Below are 18,202 nucleotides of genomic sequence, written 5' to 3' on the forward strand. Positions count from 1 at the left end.
GTACAACAGTGCAGTCCATGGCTCAGGAACAAATCCTCTGCATGTACAGAAGCAGGCCCAGAGGCAGAGCTCTGCTATAATAAACATGCCAGAGCACAGGATTTCAGGAAAGGAAGAAAAAGATGAGCTTGTTCAGATTGAAGAAGAGAAGGCTGAGAAGGGAATCTGATTTATTGCTGTCTTTAAATAAATCTCAGCAAACATGATGTCAGAGCTCTCAAAGGCACACAGCAAAATGGCAAGAGGCATCAAATACAAGTTGCAGCAAAAGAAATTCCAATCACACATCAGGGATTCTATTTATTTGTTTTCACTACAAGAGTGGACTAATATGGGAACATGGTGCCCAGAGACACAGGGGATTCATCACTCTTTGCAGCAGTAAAACCTGACTGGACAAGACCCTGAGCAATCTCCTCTAAGCTGACCCTGCTTTCCAAGCCAGGGCTTTGACCAAAGGACCTCCAGATTTCTCCTCAATATAAATTACTCTGCTTCTATGTCAGTGGCACATAAAATGCACCAGATCACTTCAGACAAATTTTTATAAAAAACAGTACAAAATTCCAATTTAGTGTGTCCAAATTTAAACTTCTATCTGCAAAAGCAGTAGCAGAATATAGTAACCATGAAATATGTGCTAAAATCCTCTACAACAAGTGAACTGGCCAGGCCTGAAAAAAACTGAATTCTTCCCTGTCATTAGGATCATCCCCATGCCAGAAAAAAAAAAAAAAAAAAAAAAAAAAAAAAAAAAAAAACCACCAAACTTGTAGGGCATTTGGTATCCTTGATATCAACTTTACAAGTCCCTGAATTCAGTGATCAAAAGACTAGTGGACTTAAATACAGAGTCATATTTTAAAACAGGAAACAGAAAAGAACACCTTCCTCACCATGCAAAGAATACAGAGCTCTTTCTCTGCCATAAGGGTAGGATTGTACTGATTTTTAAATGGAGCCAAGCCACAGCAACTTGATACCCTGCCTGCTAAATACTCCATTGTTAGTGGGGTCAGGTAAATACCTACACTGAGGCACACTCACACTGACAGAAAATTTGATGGATGTGTTTAGGAACAAAGAAAAGCACTTTGTTAAAAGACAAGTTACAGCATTCAACAGTACCACGGACCATTACTGCAGAATGCTGCAGCAATTTTTTAAATGAAGGACAAGTAAGAACCACCCAGCAAAGTTAGCTAAAATTTACCTTGTTTTTTATTTTCCTGCGGATTTTCTTTAGAACTTTCTCCTCTGCTTTTGTCAGGGGCAGTTTGGTAGGGATTGGATAGCCCTCTGCTATTAGCGTCCTCTTCTCTTCCTCTGTCAGGATGAGGGGGCCAGTCCCCTGTAATTTCTTCAAGGGTCATAGGAATGAAATGAAATGAAATAAAATAAAATAAAACACAGTCCTAGAAGAAAAGGTTGTTAGGGAGGAGAGGCAGCACGTCTCCTACTTCAGACAGGACTAGGCCTACTGGAACAGCCTCCTGCAATTGGGAATGTGTGGAAGACCTTTCAGTTAACTCCCATTCTGAATTCAAATCTTTGGGACAGGATTCTCTGTTGTTCTTGGCCCAGCTCTGACCACACTGAGGCCAACAGTATAACTGCCTTTGGCTCAAACAGGGGAAGAGACACATGAAAAACACTAAGGAAAATCCCTGCCTAAAGATCACCAGCTGTTAATAACATGACAAGAGGACAGATTCAGATTTACCAGAGACAGGTCAACCCAGCAGGGCTGGGCCCTAAGGCAAAACACAGTCCATGATGGGATAAACCTAATAACACCAGTGAACCCTGTCTCAGCTTAGAGGAGAGGCACATGCTGTTCCCTGTGGGAACAGAACAGACCAGTGAGCAAGAATTACTGGATCTTCAGTTTTGACCAGAGATGAATTCATCGAAACAACAACAGAAAGTTAGCAAATCTCTGTCAAAACCAGTAATTAAAAAAGTAAAAAAAAAAAAAAAAGAGACACAGATAAATGGTGGAGAAAGAGAGCTCAACTCACATGTGGTGCAGTCAGGAGAGGGGAATTGGAGAGCATCGAAGCCGTGCGCGATGCCACCTTGGCCGTGGCCTGGAGCTGGACTGGGCTGGAAGGAGGGAGCGAGCGAGCTGGGCTCTGCCCTCCTTCAGAGTCACTGCCATGGCTGCTCGGAGGGGTGGGAGGCAAATGCAGGGGATCCACTGCTGAATGGCCACAGAGACAGAAAGTAACACAAGGGTTTAAGGGGTCGATTCAATTTGCCACTAAAGCCACCACTGCACACAGTTTCCGGGACTAGGAGCGTCTGCTAAAAAATGGATCAAGCAGAAATGGCAACTTGGAAGAGGTTTGGAGCATGCAGGTCTCCAAAGAAGGAATGAAATGCAGCAGCTATCTTTAGGTTTGACAGACAAAACAGGGCTCTGTGCATATGCACCAGTACTTCTACCTACACTTCAGCTCCTTCTTCAAATGCCTTGAGGTTCATGTATAATGTAAAATACAAGTTCCCTTTTCCTGGGAAACCGCATTAACAGAGGGGCTCTGAGCCAGCATACTTTTTCTCCAAAAACAATAGTATTTTCTAACTTTAAACATTAGATTAAATATCTGCCAGTATTTGCAAGGGAAGGGATCACATCCAAGTTACATAATCAGGAAGGAGAGAAAGGCCTCCTAAGAACATGATTTGGCACAGCTGAGAAGTGACTGACAACCTAGTGACAGCAAAGGCTTCAATGCACTGATGGAGCAGGAGCAGCACAGGCAGCCACCACAGCAACCTCTCTCACACTATCCAGGGCCATAAGATAACCTCAGCTGCAGCCAAAAGAACCTGCTCTAGCATTGTCAGTCAAAGTGCTGCTTATGACCCACTCTTACTAAATGGACAATTTAGCAGATGCTCAAAACAGCCGTAACTAAGTCACTTTTCCTCTGAGCTAAATTTACAGCAATTGAATTTTGAAATAGGAAGATACAGTGCAGATTTGCCACCTTCCACTTCTGTTATGCTTTGCAAATTTGAGTTGAAATGATCAAATGGATGGTGAGGGAGGATGGAAGAAAAATAGTAATTAAAAAATCTATAACACTCTTTTTGACTCACATGTTAGCTCTTGCAGTTGCCAGAAGAAACAATTTGAAAAGCAGAAAGGCCCTTAATCCCACAAAGTGAGCAAACAAATCTATACCTGGGTTGAAATACAGCCTTCCTTTATCCACCTACATCATTTGCTTCTCCCCCTAGAGCAGTGCTACTTATCCACAGAAATTAATTCCCTAACAGAGTATCAAGCGTTTCTAACTGAAATGCAGTTATCTGCTCAGATCTCACACCAAATATCTGGTTCTTCCAAAGTTTTCTTGGCTTTAATTGTGTTTAGCTTTCAGTGTAGGGGTCTTTGCTCCTCCTTTCATATTAGAGTGCAAGTACAAAGAGATAATGGTTGTTCTTAAAACTAACATGGTACAAAGAGATTCACCTAACTTTTATTTTCATATAAACTCACATCCTGCATCAGAGGTTAACACTGAAGTTTCTTAAATCTTAACTAAGTCTCCTCAAATTGATTTCTTTTCTATCCTAAACAATCCTGTACTTGAATAATTCAAGCTCCCTTCAGTACAATTATTAATACCCTACAGAGAAAAAGGGATCATTTTCTTTTAATGAAAAAGGTGGGGGGGTGGGGGAAGAAAGAAAAAAAACAACCCATCACATAAAGGCTCAGAGAGACTCCGGCTCTTCAATAGCCTGAGTTGAATCCCTATAAAACAACAGATTCAGCCTAAAATCTAACATGGTGAATGAGAAATCCAAATATTTAATCAGGGTAAAGTACATTTATTGTACTTTCTGGACATCTACCCCTACATTTTCATTTGGTATTTAACAGACCTTCCTTAGAAGAGAGGTTCAGGAACTGATCCACTTCGTGGGGCTCCAATTTAATCTCTGGAAGAACTTTCTGGGTCAGTGGTTTCATCTAGAAAAGAGAAATTAACAGTATGAAAACCTGGAGTACACACCTTAAAAATCTTAATAGAAGGACACAAGGATTACTTCTCCATAAATGGAGAGGTTTCCTCTCCTCCTGCTCTGCCACAGGCAAAGCTTTAACTGCTTCACACAGTTTGCTAAACCAGGCTACAGAGAATACTGCCCTGACTACTCCCACTATGGCTTTTCTTACTACTATATTTAGCTAAAATAAAAGATTATACTTCAGAGATGACATTTCAGACTGAAAGCTAACATATAACCCACTCAAATTACTTCTCTTAGCAACAGAGCTGCTGCCAGGTTCCTTTAACAGTGCTGAGGAGCAGGAAAACAGACAGTCACTGCTGACTGAAGTTTGGAAGACACCTGGCTTGCCCCACTGACAAGGCTGGGGCACCAGGCTGCCAAGCTGGTGCCCAGAGCCTGTCTGTGTGCTGCAGTGCCAGGCCTGAGGAAGCCAGTCTGGCACACCAGCAGGTTAACTGTAGCCAAAATCTCTCTCAGTAACCTGTGGAACCAATCCATGCAACAGCAAGGAGCTACCAGCAAGTCCCAATACTCTACAAATCACAGCATCCCAGACTACAGCAGGACTACATCCTGGGAACAGCACATTCAAGCTAGCAGAAAATTATGGGAAACTTGTGCTTAGCTTTTGTCAGTTTCTCATAAAATGATTTCTGTTGCACGTATTTCTGATCCACATCCAAGTAGAAATATTTTTTTTCAGCATATATCATCTCTCTCCAGCCTGGACTGACATTGCATACTGGGGGCTAACAAAAGCCATGCCTCTTCCTCTACTGGCTGGGGACCCTAGTGAGCCACCAGCTGCTGCAGTTCATTCTCCTTAACCCAACCACAGCCAAACTAAACTCTTTAGAATGCCCACTGGCTGCTCCAGCTGTGGTCAGAAAAGCATCACAAAGCTCCTTGTGGGGCTGGTTGGTCCGGAAGTAGCTGCAGCTTGAAATGTCAAAGCTCCACATATCTGGCAAAAGTAACTTTGCAGGCAAATGGAAATTCTCCAATCAATCCAAACAAGGAGTCTTGCTCTGCTTAGGGGAAGGCACAGCAGCATGAAAGCAAGTTCTTATGAAAGACACTTAGCTTGTCACAGGCTTGACAGAGCAAATGGATTAGTCAGTTCAGGTGTAATTGGTTCATTAGAAACTATTCAAATATTTCTGGAAACCCAAGAGCCCCAGGCTTTGGGGCTAGCATAGAAGATAAAGTTGTGTATCCAACCATTAAGAGCTAAAGATGCAGACAACAAGCTCTTACAGCAATAGTGGGACACCAGCAAACATTAAAAACCATTGAAACAGACTGCAGAGTGCACCCTGGACTGCCAAGCTCTGGCACCAAGGGGTCTGCACTGGAATGCAGCCTTAGGAGAACGTGCAGCTAACTGTGCAGAGGGAACAGAGTCTGCAGTACCAGGGCATCTGTCTGTAGCTCAGGCTGTTCCCCCTCCAGCGACGTGGCCGTGACGGTGAGACTGACTGAGGGAGCAAGGCCTGATGTCTCACAAAGCCCTGTCTCAGTCTTTATTGCAGCTGGAGTAAACTCTGCAGCCAGACACCATTCCTCATTTTCCAGGTCACCTGCCAGGGAAGGAAATTGGACACCACATGTTTAGACCAGAAACAGAAAGACTACAAATGAAAATAATGTCATTCCTCCTCCAGAGAAGGGAAACAAACACAGAAGACATTTTAGTCTATCAACAAAACTCTGCCCTTACTATTCAGCTTTCACTCAATGCAAACAACCATGCCATTTCAGGGCTGTAACCTAATCCTAGCCCCAGGATACACAGAGGAGAAGAGGAAAGACACAGAGCACTAATCACTGCACATTGCTGAAAGCTGCTAATGCGTAGCAGAACAAGACTAAACAAGCCATTGGGTAAAGCAGCCAGAGAGCCCCATCCTAACAGCCTAATGCCTGCTGACTCAGTTAATTCCTCCTTCTAGACATAGCCTTTAGCTGGACTTCTGCTTCTTCTACTGCTTGCAGGCAGCAAATAGCTCAAATGGTGGGATTATACTTTCAAGAACAAAGTATTTGTCGCACTCTTAACTTAATTATTTTCCCCCAAGGATTCATTTAGTATGTGCAAAAGAGGATATAGGCTTTGATGATTTCACAGGAGCACCAGTGCCATGGTGATCATGCTGATTTCCTCCGCAGAGCCTCTGGAAAGTCACAATACAGGATGCATATTTTATCTGGCAGCAATGAAACGTGCATCACGTGTCGGCAGAATTATCCGCTAACTCCGCTTACTGAAAGCTCCCTACTCCAGAGAAAGCTGTTCAACTTTTTTCTAGACAAAGCTGAAGGGTTTGCCCAGCATTGTCAAGAACTGGAAAAAAGTTGGCATGGTAAGTTTACTCCCCGTTTTCATTCACTGTTTTACTTGCTGAAAAAGGACTTATTTTCCCAGGTCTGAAGTATAATAGAGTACTAAGAACTTTGAAAGACTCAATCTTTGAAACAATTCCACAAGGCTATTAACAACTCCTCTAAGAATACAAAATAATCAAATGCATTTTTGTCAATTGCACTTCTGCCTTAATTCCTATTCCAACTGAAAGACTTTAGTCTTTCGTCTTGCAGGAGAATATCCTATACCAGGGGCACTGCACCTGAAAGATGCATGGGCACAGTCCTCTGCCATGACTGAGCAGTAGCTGTGAGAGGCATATCCATTAAATACAGCAGCTGGACTCTCAAAGCAAATATACATAAAAGGAAAAAGAGTGCTGATCTTTCTTTCAAAGCTTTCTACTGCCTTCAAAAAGATTTTTTACTGCATATATGAAATTAAAAGAGAGAGAGCAACATTGTAGGGCTGGTAAAAGCAACAGAGCTCTGAATTAAGTGCAAGCTGCACCAACATCCTGGGAGGCAGCCATGGGCCTGCGGCTATGCCACCAGCATTCTGCAAGGCTGCACAAGACCCTTCATTCATGGCTGAGTGTATCAAGCTGGTGAAATGTCAACAGAGTTCAGCTGCAAACAGGTAACAAAAATAATAGTGAGCTTACAGCCTGTGCTGCTGTGTGTCCTTGCTATTAAGACCACACACACACAGAGCACACAGGCACTGGGCAGAAGCTGGGTGCCTGAAGAACGGAGAAGAATGCACATCTCCAGTGCTAGTAATTACTTTGTGGTGGGACCTAACCTCCACCACTAGCAAGGAAGGAGGTAATTTGAGTAAAGACACACCAAGGAATTAAAAATTAAAAGTATGTATCCTGTAATCAGAAGCTCAAGAACAGCAAGGCCAGCACTCTGCCAGGTTAACTGCAGAGCAAGGGCTAAACACCACATTTGAGCTTCTGGAGAGCTTACTCCCAAAGCTTCCTGGGAAATGCAAAAATAGAGGTATTTACGGGAAAAAAAAAAAATAGGTAGGCTTATCTAAATATTAACTCAGGAGAGAGGACATTGCTCTTTTTCAATCCTCCCTGAGCCGCTCTAGTCACAACACAGAAGCGCAGCTCCCTCCCAGCTTGCTGTGTATGCATCATTCAGGTAAAACCTTTAAAGTGGTATCTGCCTGGAAATCCAGAATCCCTTGGCAAATGCAACTTTCAAATGACTGTTTGGTTAACTTGAGTCAAAACTGGCCCCACATCACCTTGTGCAGAGCCTCCCTTTGCTGCCTCTTGCACCTCTGGGTCGAACTACCCCTGGGGCAGCACCATTGTGAAGGCTATGGATAAATGAGAGCTATTAGTGAAGCCAGTAATTAGCCCTTAATTTTCTCAAATTTGTGTCATCATGAAAGTAGAAGGGAAATTCAGTCATGGGTGACCAGCACAACAGGGCATGTCCTCTAAGGTTGCACTTTATGATGTCTATCACCTCTAATCCCCAGACTCATCACAAATATTCAGCTGCTCTAAGACAGCAAGATATGCTGGCCTTTGCCTAGTCACTTCACTCCTCTGGAATCCATCATTTTACTCCTCTGGAAGCCAACTTTGCTGATTAACCTGACATCCCTGCCATCACCACTTACATCTGCATAAGCTGCTCAGAGTTATTCTAGGCTTTAAGCCAGTCTAACCAGTCTGTAGGGTTACAGATGGTTTCAGGCAACAGCAACACGCTGCGTTTAGCACTGAGATAATTCTGAACAACCCACATCTGGCACTTTTTTGACACTGCCTCTTACAATGCATAGTGACAACTGTCATTCCAGATGAACAATCTTGTGAAAGGAAGGGATGGACAACTGGTCAGATCTCACCGTGATACACTCTCCTCTCTGTCCCCCGCCGTTTTCCAAGTCGCTGTTACACATTCCCCACCAAAATCAGGGAGTGTTTTGCTACTAGTTACTTTCTTTTGACACATTCTAGCTTCTGAAGTCACCAACAATCCCTCCTCTGCTCCAAGAGACCTGCAAGAACATTTCCCACTCTCCTTTCTCCTCCTCCTGAGCACAGCAGGTTGACATTATCTGAACATCATTCTTAGTTTACTTTTACAATAGTTCTTTAGGATCTTAGTGTACCCTGCCAAGCACTGTACCAGCAGAGCAAAGTGGCAACTCTTCTCCCAAAGCCCTTGAGAATGTAACACAAAATGAGAAAAACTTAGGCAAAGGTGAAAACATGGAGCAGGCTAATAGATAAGTGCTCATACAGAGATATGGCACACCCTCCAAGGCAAGAATATTTCTGATAGAGGGTTATAGAGAACCACGAGAGGAGGTTTTGCAGAATAATGAGAACAAGCAAGAAGGTGCATGTGAAATTCTGAAATGAAAAAGACAACAGGAGCTGGCTCAAGAAACCCACTACAGGAAAGGGGAGGAAAGTATCTTTTCTAAACCAAGCAAGATGCGCTGTGGTAAATGACTGGTGTCAAGAAGTCAAGAGGTGTTTATATTTGTATCTGACATGATCCAGGAGGTACATGTGAACTTTTGAGCCACAGATCACAACAAGAAGCTGAGAGTGCTGCCCTACTCATATTTGTCTAGAATTTGTACCATCTGCATGATGGTACAAATTTTAGGCAAATATGAATAGGGCAACACTGCATCCTCGAAGGTGAAACAAAACATGCTGCAAGTCATTCAGATATAGAGAGATGAAAGGCTAAACAAGAGATTTGGCTCTCCAAATGGCTAAGAAAATATACATCCTACATATTGTCACTTTGGCTCTCTTGAAAATTCTCTTCTCAGGCTTCAAAATAGTTCACTGTGGAATACGTGATCCTGGCTGTCAGTTCCCTCCCCAGCTGAAATTTTCTACAAACCTCAGAAACTCTACCATGCAATGACTGTTTAGATGAGTAGCATTCCCCTTTACCTACACTTTCATAAGTCCATGAATGCTAGGCATTTTGGCACATGGAACATGTCATTTAGGGAGTCCACACGGTACTTAGCAAAATCCCAGCCAACACTTCTACATGCAACGCTCTGGTGCTGGTAAATTGCACATGTGAACTGAACATTCAGATTGCAAAGCACCCAGCTATTAAGAAATACCTATGAATGTTTAACTCAGCGTCCTTTTGCACATTAAATACACCTAAAAATAGCAATGTTTTAATAACGTGACCAAATAATTTCTCTACAGAACCCATGCTTTATGCAACAAGCAGAATGCATGGTGCTTCACTAATTGAGAAGATATTCCATGTTTTCCTCTTTGCACTGTCTCATGCACAGCCTCACCTCTCCTTTACCAAATACAATTCAGATTTTTTTCCCACAGGGCTATTTAATTCCCTCCTAGGGAAACACTCCACAACCTGAATTCATTTTCACAGTGGAGCTGAAAACTCAAGTGAGACATAGAGACACTAAGGCAAAAAAGTAACTAGTAATTTTAAATGGCCAACTGGAAACAAATGGAATAGGATTTTTCAGATTATTTAGCCCTGTTATTATACTTGATCAAAATCAAACAGGCATTGAGCTTTCAGGTTGGGCTGTGAGCATCTACCACTGATCATCAGTTAGCAGATGTTTAACTCTAGTTAAACATCAGAGTTTCAACTCAGCCATCCAAAAATCCCATTCACCACAGCTACCCAGGGTTTGTGACACATGCACCTAAGATCTCCTGTGTCCAAGACTACAATTACATTTCTTCAGAAAGCTTTTGTGTGCCTATTCTGTCATCAAGCTTGTGCCTCTTCTCCTGCAGACTTGATGATGATTGTCAACAGAAATGTGCTCCTCCAAGCATCACAGCTGTAGCTGTAATCAGTGGGTGTGATTTAGACACACGTGAAAAACACACAATCAACAATGGCTGTGTTTTTGCATGTCATAATTAATAGATACTATTTCTGTGTTTATAAAAAGAAATTAATATATCTGTATTTATACACATAATTTTAAAATTCTACATAGTCTCTTAATAAGACCATGTGCAGCTTTCTAGTATATTAATATCTCTCAGAAGAACTGCAACATTTTGTTTCTCTTCTTGTATGGAAAGGCAGGGTAGCCAAAGTGGAAAACAAGGTGAAAAATGCTTACCTCCACTGTATAGTTTTTCTAATATCAGAGTTCACAGGAAGTTTTGCTTTCCTTTTTCTATTTCTATCCAACTAATTCTTCAGTCTTGTCCAACATACCACCTCCTTTCCTGTGAAAAAGTAGATCTCCAACACTGCCTTAATTTCACCCTTTCTGATAGATGTACAGAAAAACTTATAAAAAATAACTAAAATGGTGTCCCTTGCTCCCCACATTCTTTTCAGCACTCTTCATTAGAGTTTACAGAGACACTTATTGCTGGATAATTAAGTTGCATGTGCATCTATTGTGCATTTTAAATAAATGAGAGCTGTAGTTTGCATCTCACCCTCACTCCTCTCAAGCATAGAGAATGCAAGTACCCAGAAAAACAACACGGATTTCACCTTTTTTCCCCCTGCAGTAAAAAGTAAGATAGCACCACTATGTAAACAACCCACATGAAGGGTGTACTGCTGAACACAATCTTTAAAGGGAATATAAGCCCATACCACCATTACAGATCTCCATCACAGAGAACAGATGCATGCACTGAATGTCATTTCAAACCAGCGTGCAAATTAGACCTCTAGAATCATCAAGGGATATATCCTTATCTGTATCACCACAATGAAAAGGCAGCTTTTGCCTCCTCCTTAAAGGTCCCTGTTCAAGTGATGGATAGAGAAAAATAAAACTGAAAATTTAAGGAGACCACCAACTATCAGTCAAAGTGCTCTGCACAGGTATCAGAAAAGCCATCTCTAAACAGGGTAATGCAGGAAGTTCCCTAATGAGTCAAAGTGTTCTCCAGCCAAGTGTACTTAAATAACCTCCCTCTTCAGCTGTGCTACAGATTTGAACAATAGAGCTTCAACTAATTCCTTCTGGTGCATGGCAGACCTCACAGTGCCACATGCACCACAGGGCTACATGCACAGCCCACCTGGCTTCTGCACAGCCGTGCCATGGATGACCATCTGCAGTCTCAGGCTCAGCTCACCACCTGTTAATGACACACTTTGATGCAGAGCGTGCTTAAACTGCACCAAGGGTCCCTGTGTGCAAAGCTGGCCTTTGGACAAGTGTTCAGTCCTCACCTGAATCCTTCCTCAGAGGGGCGTGCCTCTATACACGGAGCAGTGGCATCCAGGGGTGCTCACGAGCTCTCCACCACAGGAGCCAGCTAACTGCAATGGAAAACACCTCTTGGAAGAGGCTCAGAAGTTGTTTGTGGGAAAATGTCTGCTTGATCTGTCAGAGAAGCACCTCTGCACCATGAGCCCAAAAGGACTTCTGACACATACATTTTGGGCATGCTGCTGGACATGCTACCTGCAGGGAAGGAAGTTCAGTGTCCCCAGCTTTGCAGTCTGAGCCTTTTCGGCCTCTCAAAGGCAAACTGGACCTTTCTGGAGAAATAACTGCTTCCTTCTCACTTCCCTGGGTTTGGATGGTTCTCAGTGCCCAGCTCTGGGCTCACATAACACTCCCTGTCAGACACAAGCCCTGTTTATTATGCCTGAAATGCTGCACTCCAACGCCTCTACCTCTTCCCCCTCTCCTTCGGGAGGTGAGAGCCCACATTCATCGACAAACAGTTCCTCTTACAGATTTTCCAGATGGCATTTCCCCCGCCCGGCACACACACACGCTCCCACCGCAAATAATGAAACCGAAGCCCTCAGAACTGCTGCCACAAAAGAGATACTGTTTGACTACCAAACATTGGGGTCCTTTTCAAAGTGCCAGGAAGGGAAAATTAAATAAAGGGGCAAACATGAGCAGCAGTGATACACAGTAATTACAATGCATAGCAGAAATAGCTTTTTTCATAAAAAAATTATCATCGTTCACACCAGCATCCCCTCTTTGACCAGCATGGAGTCCATGTAAAACCCACAGATAATTTGCATCACTATCAAAGTTACTAAGATAGAAACAAAGACATATATACATGTGAGTCAGGCACAAACTGAGCTGGTAGCTGGATTTACAGCCTTGAAGTTGGATAACATTAAATGTCCTATACAAGATTATGATTTGTTTCTTTTGAGGTATGAGAAAGTTATCCACGGAAGTACTGTGGTCAAATAAAATAGTTATCTCTCAGGTCCCAGTTTTTCCCTCACACCCCACACAGATGCAGCGAAGGCAGATCTATATTATGACCTCAACACATGCTCACATTACATAACTAAGTGAGCACAAGCTGTCACTGCAACACTACAGAAAAAATGAGATCACTGGTTTGACCAACAGCAGGACTGGAAGTGGGAGGAGTATTCCCATAACATGCATCATCAGGGAAACTATTCCTGGGAAATCAGTTCCTGTAGTCACTTGACAAAGAGTTTGAAAAGGAAATTGCAAAGGTCCCTGTATTGAAAAAGGCACAGCAAAAGCTGGGTTCCAGAAGATTCCACCTAGGGGGAAACACCAAGGAAGTGCAGGTCATTTAGACTGTATCCAAGCAGCAGTCAAGAGCAAATTTAATTACAGCCTACAAACACCTAGCAAACGAGATTTCAGAGAGCATATGGTTCTTTAAAAGAAACAAAAGCTATACCGAGATCTCATATATGTGTAACTGGAAGCTTAAGGAGGCTAGACTGCAAATAGATCTGACAATTACTAACAGTAACCATAAGTAAATTCCCACCTCTAAATCAAAACTAACATTTTTCAGACATGCTGCTGCTCAAGTAGGAGTTAGAGGGTTGATGCAGAGTGATCTATTGAGACTGTGGACCTTGGATATATAGAAGTTCAAAAATCTTCTCATACTCTGGTATGAATTTAGTTGTTCTCATACAGAGCAATGCTTTCAAGCACATGGTGCGATTCTTGAGATGTCCTGTGCAGGGCCAGGAACTGGACTTGATGATCTTAACAGATCCCTTCCAACTCAGAGCATTCTATGATTCTATGACTTTTAAACACTGTAGATGGTGACAAGGATTGACTGCTACCTTTCCATATAAAAATCACTCAAATGCAGGCCACTCCCACTAAATGGCTTTCTCCTCATTTCCTAAATAAACACATAAAAGAAAAAAAAAATTACGGAGAAAAAAAGTTGCAGGAATATGCTCTAGAAAATTACCAGTCTTGTTTTGACAGCAACTTTTGAAAGCACAAGTGAATTTCTTCCTGTTTTCTTTAAAGTCAGGGCAGCAGAGATTCCTATTTTCATTGTTCACATTACATTGATTCAGTATTTGGACAAAAGACAGTAGCAAGACATTGTACCTCTCTATATATAGAACATAAATTAGGATATGTAATAGAGCCCAATATAAATAATAAAACTCTTATGACTCGCATATACACCACATATACACATGTATATTAAACGTGTGCATATATATGGATACAAATAAAACATATGAAGACCTACCTGAGCTTTAAGCCCAGAGGTGCCTCTATGCAAAGAGACAGCACATGACACTGATTACTGCTTGTCAGCTCCATACCTAAGCAAGGGTTCATCACAGCCCTGCCTGAGATAAGGGATTGATTTATTGTTGAATGGAGAAAAGTGGGAACCATGGTGTTGCGGTTTTGTTTGGTTCGTTTGGGTTTCTTATTTGTTTGTGTTTTTCTTTTTCAAACCATGTAGGGAGATGGACTTGAAGTTTAAAAGTTGAAAAAGGAAATTCAAGTCTTAAAAGCACATTACAGAAAATCATAACCTCAGCAGTAAAAAAACCCAGTAACAATACAGGTTACAGTCTGGGGCCAGCCCCAGTTTTGGCACAGCTAGGAGTAAAACAGAAACACACCATTTCAGCAATCAGTCTGTCAAACCTTCAGCCAAGACAAGCCTATTCAAATCCAAAAGTAACTTCAAAGCATTCCTGAGCAGGAAAGAACCAACAGGAGGGGCAGGTGGGGACCCAGATGGGTCTCAAAAGCAGAGCCCTCTGGGGACTGGGAAAGGAATGCACCCAGCAACCTGGGCACAGTCTGGGGAGGCACAGCACCCAAATGACTGGCCAGCTGTCCATTGTCTCTGCCCTGCCAAGCTCACAAAGGAAAAAACACCAGAAAAATCAAATACACACCCACCACAAACACCCCCAGCACTTGAACTGATCTCAGAGGATGAAGAGCCCCACACAGATGCTGCAGGCTCTGCCTTCACAGTCCTGCTACACAGCAGCCCCCAGTATTACCTGTACTCAGCTGTCACCCATGCATCTCACATGTCCAAAACAAGGGACACCCACAATCCTAAAGTTTTTGCCCACAGCTAACAAGATCAAGCACGGGAGGGCAGGGAAAGAGCCTACACTAAGTCACAAGAATAACCATAGTGCCTGCTGAAACTTAGGTCTTGCCTTGTTCCTGGCTGCCTGACCCACAGCCCTCCCTTTCTAAAAGGCTGCAGAGACTGGAAAACTGAAGACAAACCTGCACAGACTACAACAGAAAATTAGGCTTCTTTCCCTATTTCTTTACAGCTGTCAGAAATGAATCTGTGCCTCAAAAGGCTGCAATGAGATCTCCTTTACCCATCAGCCCTATTCCCAGTCTGCCCTCCCAGCTTCTTCATGTCCTTTCAAGAGCATTTTCCACTCCACAGCTTCCTCCCACTGTCCTTCTCCACAGCTACTCTACAGTTGTTTCAAAAACCCAAGGGTTCAAAACTAGAAAGCAGAAACCTGGTGGGAGAAAGGTGGCAGTGCAGCTGGTGTGGATAGTTTGTACACAGGACACAGACTCTTTTTTCATGCTCCAGCCTGAAGCCCTCCTCAGGCCATATGCCTTGTTCACCAGCTCAGGCAAACAAAAGTGATCAGCCAGCTGCAAGCAGGCAGGTCAAGCCTGTAAATCTCTCTCCCTCTAGTTTTATCTATTTAAGAATAGATTCTTGCTGTGGGGAAAAACCAGATAATGCATTAAATGCCAGATGTCTTGTACATATATGCTTTAAAACTGACACTTTCAGAGAGCCCACAATATCAACAGGCTGCAAGTATTCAAAAAATTATTCTGTACAAAGCTAGGGAAATGGCCTCAATAAAGTGAAGTCAGAAAAGCAGGGAAAGTCAGTGTCTAGACCTTGACTTTATGGACACTTAAATGTGCTCTCACATTGAACTTAACAGGACTTCTTGGAAAAGCTAAACCCAGACTTATGAGTTTCCTAGGTTTTACAGTTACAGCTCTTTTTAGAAAAACTTTATATAAAATTTACAATTACAGGAATAGGTCAATTGAGCAGCTGCAGAAATCACAGTAATGGGCAGGCAGTGGCCAGCAAGAAACAGCTCGCAGCAGAAATCACTCGTTCCCCTGCAGGAGTGGGCAGGAAAATCGAATCAGAGCAACCAATCACTCCACCATAATGGCTGACAGGAAACATTAAATAACATTTTCTGTAAGGCAGTGGAAGACTTGGGGCAAGAGGGGGAGGTGAAACAAAAGATAGAAACAGACACTGAAAGGTTTAAACCTGTCTTGAAGATCATGACCTGAACAAGGCCAGCCTATTTCTCAGCCTCCCTGCATGCTGAAGCTCAAAACCCATGCCTCACCATGGAAAAACCATGAAAACACTGCAAGAGCTCACCCATCTGCCCACTGGGATGGGTATTTGGAGAATGCAAATTTTTTGGACATTCCATTTATGTCTCAGCTCCTGCCACTCCACAAAACCCCTCCCAGCTCCCCAGCAGCAGAGGATTATGCTGGAGCATAAACCTCCCTGTTCACACTCTGTACTTTCTGGTCCCCAAAAGGACATTGGTGCTCCCAGTGTCTGTGCCCTTACTCCTTCATCAGAGTTGTCAGGAGCACTGTGTACCTTCACTATCTAATAACAGAGATGCTTTCAATCTCCAGTGTCAAACCCTGCAGTACTGCTATCCATAAAATCCTCTTTTCCTGCTCTCACAGATTCAAGGAATGAAAAATCATCAGGGTGATTCCTTTGAATATCTATCAGACAGCCAGGTTATCTCTAACACTGGAATTTCCTTAAGTATTTCTATGAGCTTCACTGTTTTGAAGTCAATAGGTGCAGAAAGGCCGTGAGCATGATTATGGGGTTAGGATTAAATAAAATCCCAAACACCAAGAACAGCTAGTCTTCCTCCTCCTCTCTTATGAAACACTCTGCAGAGTGAACATAGGATGAAATGTTTTCCATTAATTTTCTGTTTTTAAACCAACTTGTTAATGTTTCTTGGCTTTGTAAATCATAATTTGACTACACCTCTTACAGTGGTCTCAGAAGCATGAATTTCTTCATGAATTTTCCCCAAAGGAAACTCCCTCAGTTTTAGCCTAATTTGAAGCTTCCCCTTATTAACTTTCAGAAGAGCTTGGTTTCTGATGTTCCTTGTGCTTATTTTCCCTTCCACATTTAATACCTCCAGTATGTGTTAATTTAGAAATATCCATACAAAACAGCTAGGAAATAGAAAAACTGAAGACTTTCTGTAGACGATGTTTCCCAATCATTTCCAAAAATCCCGTCCCACACTGAAAAATCCTTCTCACAATTTTTATTAGTTGTAAAATCTCCAAGATTTCATTTGTTCCAACAGAGCACTTTGGACTACAAAACTGTCAGCCTTTGAAGACCTCTCTGGTGGATCTTCACAAACAGTTTAGCTGGTTAGTGCTTAGCCAAAATCTCTCTCCCTTTTATTGTAATGCAGCTTAACACTCCACTGCTTTGTCCTGTAAAGCTAATGGTGAAGATAAATCAATTATTAGAAGTCAAAGTCTGGCATTGCAATTATTCCTTACAGTTACCAGATAGTCATGGTCTTGCTCCTCCACCAACCACTTCACAGCAAACAAGAAGGTTGGAGCTCCTCCTTCCACCATTCTTGCCTTTCCCCTTTTCCCCCTCCAGATGTTTAGAAATGCTGAATTACAGATAGCTGTTAAAAATGCTATGAATTTTCATCATTTTCTATGCATCACCATTTTCCATAGCCACAGTTCCACCAGGAGCATTTCATTACTGCATCCTCACAGCAAATGAACATGGGCTCAGTGTGTTGTACCTTCATTAAAGTTGTCATCAGTCGAGATGTGGGTCAAGGGAGACTGGGGTCGAGAGTCCCCACAGAGGGAATAGCTGTGCTCAGCCTGGATAAGGGGCGCTGGGGATGCTGGAGACAGTTCCACTTCCATGATTTCATTCTTCTCAGACAAGAAGGGATCATTCAAGAGCTGGCCTAGGACATCAGGTGAAAATTCATCCAGAAACTCTGTGAAGTGCTGTGGAGATAAAAAAAGCAGGGGAAAGTTTATCTCCTTGCCTGTCTGTCATGCCAACCACAGGAGGGAATAGATGAGAACAATTCTATATGTGCACTGGGCATCGGTGCCAGTCAGCAGCAGCATCTACCAGCCCTGTCTAACAACCTCCTCCTCCAATCACTACTTCAAGCTGAAGAGCTACAGCAGCTAGAACAAAAGTCCTCTCAGAGGCATACATTACAACAGAAGAGCCTTTCATTAAACAGCAACAAAAATGGAAAATGGAAGCATGGTACTCATGTCCTGAAGCAGTCTCCTCCTGCCACACCAAAGGTACTCACTATGGCACACCACCAAAAATGGGAAAGCACATTTCCCTCAGAGAGAGTGGAAGATCCTGCAGGATCTATCACTAGAACATATTGTGCATGGAATAGAATAAAGGGGGTTAATGCTCACTGAAGCACA

At 42.7% G+C, this 18,202-nt stretch overlaps 1 protein-coding gene across 2 annotated transcripts in view; it reads right to left on the reverse strand.

Annotated features, from left to right (window-relative positions):
- CREB3L2 (cAMP responsive element binding protein 3 like 2) overlaps window positions 1-18,202 on the reverse strand; it is a 74,367-nt gene that overhangs the window by 18,320 nt on the left and 37,845 nt on the right. Inside the window, exons 2-6 of one of the 2 annotated variants that reach the window (XM_030263306.4) lie at window positions 17,536-17,752; window positions 5,446-5,612; window positions 3,901-3,988; window positions 2,022-2,200; window positions 1,214-1,360 (exon numbers count right to left, since the gene is read on the reverse strand). In XM_030263306.4, the coding sequence (XP_030119166.2) occupies window positions 1,214-1,360; window positions 2,022-2,200; window positions 3,901-3,988; window positions 5,446-5,612; window positions 17,536-17,752 (798 nt within the window). Of the gene's footprint in view, window positions 1-1,213; window positions 1,361-2,021; window positions 2,204-3,900; window positions 3,989-5,445; window positions 5,613-17,535; window positions 17,753-18,202 lie in introns of both variants that reach the window. The other variant, XM_030263305.4, reaches the window with a different exon arrangement.

This window comes from Taeniopygia guttata, chromosome 1A, assembly GCF_048771995.1.
Source record: "Taeniopygia guttata chromosome 1A, bTaeGut7.mat, whole genome shotgun sequence".
In the NCBI taxonomy this organism is placed as follows: domain Eukaryota; kingdom Metazoa; phylum Chordata; class Aves; order Passeriformes; family Estrildidae; genus Taeniopygia; species Taeniopygia guttata.